Genomic DNA, 8,895 nt, shown 5'->3' with positions numbered 1-8,895 from the left:
GAAATGGAAACAAGTTGCGAATATTCGCTATAGACAAATATTACATACATGCGTTGAAATAAAATCATTGAATAAAAATCTTCACAAACTAGTCTATGTAGGTTGTGACTTCATGTGAAACATTAACATTATCATGAATAATGTTAATGCGCTACAATACAATAAACTTGTACACATTTACACAAAAAAGTGCGCGATTTTCGATACACATTTATATACATACAGTATTTTACCCTGGTCAATTGTTCCTAGAGTATATATCAGTTGAATGACGTGTGTTATAGTGTCGTTATCCAATTCACAGGTGGTTAGCGTGTGGCTATGATATTAATTAGTGAAAACATCATTTTGAATGATAAATAATCATATTATAACGAACAATCAACTTTTCTTAAAATCACTATCAAATATATGTTATATATATATTTGATAGTAAAATGATTTTTTTTATAAAAGGTTGATTTTTCGTTATAATACGATTATTTATCAATCAAAATGATAATTTTACTAATAAATACCATAGCCACACGCTAACCACCTGTGATCCAATTCAACACTTAATAAAGCATGTATTCTGTTAAGATTTACAGCTATACAATAAGAGCTTTTTTGAGTTCATTCATAAAAACAGGCGTTCCAAATCATAGATAAATCACTGTTTAAATCAAGTCATCAATGGGAGAGTTCAGTTACGGCATTAATTAGAAAAGCACTATGTAGTCTATCAGTAGCACTTTCCTGAGGGCAGCAATGTACAGTCAGTACTTGGAGGTAAACCAGCGAGGTTTGAGAGAATTTTGATGTTATTTTTATGTAATCTTGTCAGCAATCGGAAAGGGCAGCAGCGAAATTGGAGTAGTTGTCAAAGCAACTGTGAATAAAGCAAAGGACACAGTCATGACAGACAACTTGAACTCCGCCTTCGGAGTAGTTTGAGAATTTTTGAGTGTAGTCTAGTCCATGGCAGACTTCCTGAAGTCAGCGAAATCGGAGAGCTCAGCGGGGAAATTGGAGTAAAAGTTAAATGAATGAAGTCAAGGACCAAGTCGTTTCATACAACATGAACTAAGTAATTGGAGAGCTCAGCGGCGAATTTGAGTAACTGATGAAGCTCTGAATGAAGTCAAGGACCAAGTCGTTTCATACAACATGATCTCAGCAATCGGAGAGCTCAGCGGCGATATTTGAGTAGATGTTGAAGCTCTGAGTATAGTCAAGGACACAGTCATGGCAGAACTGAAACTGCTCCTGAAAAATGAAACCTGAATTATATGAATGGTCTATGACAAGTAAAATAGAAAAAGCCCGCTAAATGTAGGTAATCTGATAAAAAGGTTCATTTTTTTCTCTTTTTTCAGATGCGAAATACTAGTAATATAAATATGTACGCATTGCATATACAATAGCGTTAACTAGAAAACCACATAAAACGAACGCAAATTATAAGGCGTATTTACAGTTCAGTGTTTTGCAAAGATTGTTAAAGATTCATGAACTAAATCAGTCTCATACAATGTAAACATAATGTGAACACATTGCTTATGAAAGTGTTTAAGAGGCATTCAAGGACTTACTAAGTTAGGGATCGCGCCCTTTCTTCTTGTCTTAACCTTCCGCACAGCGTTCGCTACGCTGACTTCATGTTCCATCTCCATCTTCTGAAGTAGATTGGCAACCACACAGAATAGGCCGCATTTACTGGCACCATCCCTGTAAACAAATGACTGAGCAATCAGTACACAAATATCGTGTATAACAACGTTGAAACAACGAGAAAAAAAGACGCCTTTACCTGCATAATTACTGTAATGCTCGCATGATCATTGAAAGGTAAATTTAACGGCCTAACGTATTTAATAGTTTTGAAAGGTAACATATGATATAGATTTCACATTAAATATGTAGCATGTAATAATTGTTTTGAATGTGTTGTCATTTATTTGGTCACTCGTCATACATGAAGGACCGGTTAGAGATGATAAGTCGATGTTCAATCTTTGCTTATAAGTGTTACTTTCGTACGTGCGTATAGTTCTGGCAAATCGCTGAATTTCATCAATATAGAACCTTAAGCTGCTAATAAGTGTTTTCTTTTCTTTCGCTTCAACTGAAGTTTGACTTAACTTATGTTTAAAGATAATATTTATGTATGGTAATAAATCTATAATATTGAAACAAAACATCGAATTATGGGTACCCTATCGCTGCAAAACAACAACAACAAAATGCGCTTACAGACAATGTATCAGAACTGGACGATCAGAGCTATTGGCTGTTACTGCGTCAACTTCTGCAATTAATCGGCGGAAATTAGCAGGAGAATTTGGTATTCTCTCTTCCGTGTTCCAGTCTGTAAACTCCAGGTACGTTAAAGACAATGACTCGTTGGCCTAGTGTGAGACAGAGCAAATAATTATAATTATTACATCAATCTTTTGAAAAAAAGTTGTATATGTCCTGTATTACATGAGTAAATGTCATTTGAATTCATTCTTCATAATATTTTTTGCGAATACATACAATGCACTGTAATTACGTTTTTGTATGACTTCAAACCTGATTTGCTCGATGCTCAACGGTCAGCATCCGTTTATTTCGGTACTCATTTGCATCTGTCTTCGAACAACGGACGCTGAAGATTCCATTCTTCAACACGTGATTGTCCGCAGGTAAGTAAACACCGATGTCCTTAAATTATATGTTTTACAGTAACAGCAAGTTGTTAACCCGCAAGCGTTCACATACACACAAGTCGATTGGTACGTGTTTACAGTTTTACTTGCATATTATTACCAATGTTACTATTAATGGTAACTATTTTAATAGTTTTAATTGTTATTTGTTTAGTATGACTTGTGTAGTGTGCCATATCTGAAACGTGCAATGGGTTAAACAATAACCGATGGGTACTGGTAACAACTATGTTGAACTGAATGTCATTCAATTAGTTTTAAAGCAGCACTTACCACAGCGTTCATATTTCCCGATTCCAAACTTACAATGCACGCACAGTTTGTTTGGACAAGCAATGCGAGGAAATCGATGACAGTGTTTGGTAAAGGTGTCTGTGCAAGGATGTAATTATTCTTTTTTTGGAAACTCTAAAAAGCATATACACAATATTAAGATATATTTATTTATCCGAGATAATACATTATACTATATCTATAACAGATAATAAAAAAGACACCTGATGTAAATCAGACCTTCACTTTATTAAATGACTTCGCTACGAATAACGATAAAGACCAGTATTTTTGTAAAAATCCAAAATAACATTCGTTAATGCGATTGATTTACAGATTGACAATATCTGTCATATAATTGTACTAAACTGCACCAATATAAGCAGCCCAAATCCTATTATTTGCAAAAACTATTCACTTGCATCAAATGTATACCTGCTTAAAACAAAAGGTGATTTGATACCGATATACGCAGCATACAAATTGCTCATCACATGGTAAATATAGAATGTTTAAGACAGCAGTCTGAGTGATGAACGTTTTTATTGACGATTTTTAGAGTTCGATGTTATATTTTCAGCCTTCAGAGGCTGGTAACGGTATTGTTATTTTTATTATTTTTAGAGCATATAATGAGAATGCAATACTGCTCCAGCTGCTGGAGTTTCACTTCTTTATATTAACATATACGTTTAATTATGTGTATAACTTGCGTTTAAACGCTAAGAAAATGCCTGTATACATCGTATACTTACTGAAGACTGCATTTGTATAATAGTATATAATGAGAATGCAATACTGCTCCAGCAGCTAGAGTTTAACTTCTTTATATTGAATTGCACACCAGTTTGATGTGTGCTGCGTGGATAGAGTAAACATATATGCTGTATGATGTGTATAACATAAGTTTCGACGCTGAGAAAATACCTGTATCCATCGTATACTTACGTTCCAAAAAACTGCATTTATATAATCTGTGGAACCTGGTTTCCGGTTTAGGTATAACTTTGGTCGATGCTCGTCACCTGTGATAATTGTTAATACTGTGAACAGAAACTATGATACGCATGTTTTGTGTTAACACATTTAAATTAAGACGTTATTACTGATGCTAATTTTGTTGCATATCATCCTAAAGATATCTGCATTGCAGTACACGATACAAGAAGTTATAATTGATGTTAATAATTGTTTTAGATGAGCGTTTATTGTTATTCATTGCCGTACAAGATAACGGGATCACTGTTATGTATTGTCGGGGATTTATACAATACCGAATATATAGTGGTGTGCAACCGCCTGGTGACTGTACAGGAAATTATACTGTTGATAAATATATAAACGCGTTCCTGTTATTTGCTTGTTATCATCCTAAAGTCGGATACACAGCATATTGGCGACGAGATAATAATACGAACATAACGTAAACTTCGTCATTTAAATCACACATGGACAGCAGAGGGGGTAATCACGTGACGAACAAGATGGCGACGTCCATGCCGAGGCAGGTATTTTTTGTCGATTTATACCCTTTATTACTTGTATTATGTTTTCTTATTCCGCTCACTTTCCAGTCATATTAGGAAGAAATTTACTGGCTTTTATTTCATAGAAATACTCGCTCTATATCGCGACTTTACTCGATGCGAAATCTTTTAGCGGGATGGCCAAATTAGGGCTCCACTTAGAAAATTTGCACCGAGTACAGTCGAGATATAAAGCGAATTTAAATACAAAATAAACGCTTATCACCGTTTTACTGATATGGCTGGAAAGTGAGCGTCATTTAAAAAATAAACAGAAGTAATAAAGGGTATAAAACGGCGAAAAATGACTGTATCGGCATGGGCGTCGCCATCTTGACTATCACGTGATTACCCTCTCTGTGGACAGTGTTGCGCGAAATTAACCGCTAGAGAGAAGGGCGTTGCCGAGAAGGGCGTTGCCGGTGACACAGTAGAATTCTACTAGTTAAGTTAGTCCGTTTGTGATATTGTTGCTGAATATGGTGGATGTCTCGATAAAAATGGCTATAGCTATTGGGAAAATAGACGTGTACGACCCCAGTGAGAACTGGATGTGCTACAAAGAAAGGTTAGACCAGTATTTTCTGGCCAATGGAGTTGCTAATGAAAAAAAAAGGTTCCAGCCTTATTGGCTCTGATTGGACCAACTACCTATCAGATTTTGCGTGACCTTACAACAACCGATTTGCCAGAAAGACAAAAGCTTTGATTTCCTTTGTGATAAACTCTCTAGTCATTTCATTCCTAAACCATTAACCATAGCTGAACGTTTTCGTTTCCATAAGAGAGATCAGAGGGAAGATGAGTCGCTAAAAGATTTGAACAAAAGTTTGAGGCAATTAGCTGAACACTGCAATTTTGGTGCAAATCTGAATGATCATTTACGTGATAGATTTGTCTGCGGACTGAAAAATGAAGGTATTCAAAAACGATTGCTCACCGAAAGTGATTTGGATTATGACAAAGCTGTTAAAATAGCATACACCATGGAAGCTGCCACGAAGGATGTCCTCGAGTTACATGGCAAGTCTGAAGATATCCATAAATTGGACAAAATACGCTACAGAAATAGGGACAAAGACAAAAGTCAAAATAAGGAGAAGTCCAATTCAACAATCAAACAAAAATTGCATTCATTGTAAACGCACGAACCATAATTCTAATGACTGTCGTTTTAAAAATGCTGCTTGTTTCGAATGCAAAAAAGGGTCATATTGCCCCAGTATGCCCAAGGAAACAAACGAAGTTACATCACATAGATGAGCATTCTTCACATGAAGACGACCAAAATAAGCATTCCACAGACGAAGAAGACTGCCTTTTCAGTTTGTCAAGTGCGGATAAAGAGGCACGAAGCGTGATTTGGGTTACCCCTATCATCAATGGAAAGACAGTAAAAATGGAATTAGATACTGGCTCCGGAGTTTCTGTCATGAATGAAGAGAATTGCAAAAAAAAAAAAATCTTTCCCAAAAAGAGACTATTACCAACTACCTTGACTCTAAAAACCTACAGTGGCGAGGTAATTATTCCAATTGGAGTTATGAAGTGCAAAGTGGTACTAAATGGTCAAAGGACAGTGTTGGACTTGTATGTTGTCAAAAATGGTAGTAGACCCTTACTGGGAAGAGAATGGCTGAAAGTATTAAAACTGGATTGGACATCAATCAAAACACTTCAAATTGATGCGACAATCAGGAAAGTTGAAGCTCTAAAAGATAAATTCAGGTCAATTTTCAACAAAGACTTAGGTACAATCAAAGGTGTTAAAGCACATTTACAACTAAAAGACACGGCTCAACCAAAATTTGTAAAAGCCAGAAGTGTCCCTTAAGCGATGAAGCCGGAAAATTGAAAAGGAGCTTGACAGATTAATCACTGAAGGAATATTGGAGAGTGTTACACATAGCAATTGGGCGACACCAATTGTGGCAGTTCCAAAAGCAAAAAATGATGAAATCCGAATTTGCGGTGATTTCAAAGTAACAGTAAATCCAGTACTTCAAGTGAATCAATATCCATTACCACGAATTGAAGAAATTTTGGATCCTTAGGCAAAGGGAAACGATTTACAAAAAAACATGAAAAATGCTTATCTTCAGATGGAAGTTGATGAAGATAGTAAAGAGCTCTTGACATTTAGCACTCACAAAGGATTGTTTAGAAGCCACAGATTAATGTTTGTTATTGCTTCAGCTCCTGCAATATTTCAGAGAACTATAGAGCAAATAATATGTGGAATTCCTGGGGTAAGAGTAATCTTGGACGATATGATTATCACTGGCAGTACTGAGGACATTCATTTAGAGAACATTGAAAAAGTGCTATACAAATTAGAAGAGTACAACATCAGAGTTAATCCTGACAAACGTCAATAACTCCAGAGAAAAATTGAGTTCTGCGGTCATGAAGTTGAACAAAAAGGGTTACACAAAACAGAAGACAAAATTATAGCGATAGTTAACGCATCAGAAATAAACAATGTCAAAGAATTGAGAGCTTTTCTGGGATTAGTACACTATTACTCAAGATTTATGAAAACTCTCTCAACAGTGCTACATCCGTTGCATCAATTACTTAAAAACGATGCGCAGTGGAGTTGGACAGAAAAATGCAAAAATGCTGTAAGAAAAGTTAAAGAGATGATCACATCATATTTGGTTCTGATAAACTTTGATCCGACATTACTAGTAATGCTCGCGTGTGATGCAAGTGCATATGGCATAGGAGCAGTTCTGAGTCACAAGTTATCAGATGGATAAGAAAGACCAATAGCATTTGCTTCGTGAACTCTCAACTCAGCTGAAAATAATTACAGTCAAATTGACAAAGAAGCTTTAGCTTTGGTGTGGGGAGTAAAAAAGTTTAATATGTACTTGTACGGGAACAAATTGACACTGATTACATATCACAAGCCACTGTTATCAATATTTAACCCAAAGAAGGGAATAAATCCCACATCAGGAGCAAGATTGCAAAGGTATGCCTTATTCTTGACAGGATATGTGTATGACATACAATTCAAAAACACTAAAGCTCACGGGAACTGCGACAGTCTGTCCAGATTACCGTTGAATGAAACCGAAGTGAACAATATAGACGCAACAGAAGAGTTTCTTAATCATATGATGGAGAAACTTCCAGTAACCTGTTAGCAAATAGCAAATGCTACAAGAAACGATCAAATTCTATCGCAAGTGTACACAATGGTAGCAAATGGAATGAGTAACATGGATATGTATGTAGTTAAAATTGAATTGAAACCGTACATACAAAGACAAAATGAACTTTCTCTTCACCAAGTTTGTATTATGTGGGGTTAAAGAGTTATAATCCCTGCAGCATTACACAGAAAAGTTATTGAAGAACTCCATGAAGGACACATAGGTGTGGTGAAAATGAAGTCTTTGGCTAGAAGCTATGGTTGGTGGCCCAATTTAGACTTTGAGTTGGAAAATGTGACCAAAAGATGTTCTGGTTGCGTGGCCAAAAAACCTAGCCCTCCAGAAGCACCCATCCATCCATGGGAATACCCTACAAAGCCTTGGTCAAGGGTACATATTGATTTCGCGGGACCATTTCATGGATATATGTTTTTGGTTCTGGTTGATGCATACTCAAAATGGCCAATTGTAAAGGTAATGAAAAAGACTACAGCCATGCATACCATAGAAGTGATAAGGGCTATATTTGTAGATTTTGGAGTCTGTCAAGAAATTGTGAGTGACAATGGTCCACAATTTGTCAGTGAATCATTCAAGCATTTTCTGAAAATTAATGGTGTGAAACATATTCGCAGTGCACCATATCACCCAAGAACAAACGGATTGGCGGAGAAATTTGTTCAGACTATGAAACAGGCGCTTAAAGCGGCTAAGCATGATCAAGGAACAATTCAGACCAAAGTTTCAAAATTTGTGATACAGTACCGTAATACAGAGCATTCTACCACAAAAGAGACCCCAGCCAAGTTGTTTATAGGTCGATCTTTGGTGACCAGACTGGATTTAGTAAAACTAAGTCTAAAAAGTCGTGTTGAAAATTAACAATAAAAGATGGTGCGATCAATCAACAATCGGCACTTCGAAATTGGTGAACATGTTGCAGTGCGTGATTACAGAGTGGGATGCGAAAAATGGACATCTGGTGCAATTCGTGGGAAAACAGGTCCGGTCTCCTACGAGGTGGAAATTGAGCCTGGAGTCATCTGGCGTAGGCACACAGACCAAATTCGTGCTTATTCGGAAAATATTCCTATATCGCGTTCCATCATACCCATCGATATACCAGTTACTGGAGCAATTAACACCGGTACTGATCCTTAAATGGTTCCTGAGTCGCATTCTAGAGTCACTAGTCCACCATCAAAACCGACTGAGATAGAAGCGTCAGTTCCATGCATA

The 8,895-nt window shown here is 36.4% G+C and overlaps 1 protein-coding gene across 1 annotated transcript in view; it reads right to left on the bottom strand.

The window, feature by feature from the left end:
* Window positions 1-491: 491 nt before the first annotated feature.
* LOC127858111 (receptor-type tyrosine-protein phosphatase mu-like) overlaps window positions 492-8,895 on the bottom strand; it is a 67,332-nt gene continuing 58,928 nt past the window's right edge. The window contains exons 17-22 of the mRNA XM_052395008.1: window positions 3,915-3,991; window positions 2,967-3,101; window positions 2,557-2,688; window positions 2,236-2,390; window positions 1,575-1,710; window positions 492-1,248 (exon numbers count right to left, since the gene is read on the bottom strand). Of these exons, the coding sequence (XP_052250968.1) occupies window positions 1,156-1,248; window positions 1,575-1,710; window positions 2,236-2,390; window positions 2,557-2,688; window positions 2,967-3,101; window positions 3,915-3,991 (728 nt within the window). The 3' untranslated portion in view covers window positions 492-1,155. The remainder of the gene's footprint in view (window positions 1,249-1,574; window positions 1,711-2,235; window positions 2,391-2,556; window positions 2,689-2,966; window positions 3,102-3,914; window positions 3,992-8,895) is intronic.

Source organism: Dreissena polymorpha, chromosome 14, assembly GCF_020536995.1.
Source record: "Dreissena polymorpha isolate Duluth1 chromosome 14, UMN_Dpol_1.0, whole genome shotgun sequence".
Classification (NCBI taxonomy): Eukaryota; Metazoa; Mollusca; class Bivalvia; order Myida; family Dreissenidae; genus Dreissena; species Dreissena polymorpha.
The sequence above is the reverse complement of the archived record's forward strand: the minus strand, read 5'-3'. Positions and strand labels throughout refer to the sequence as shown.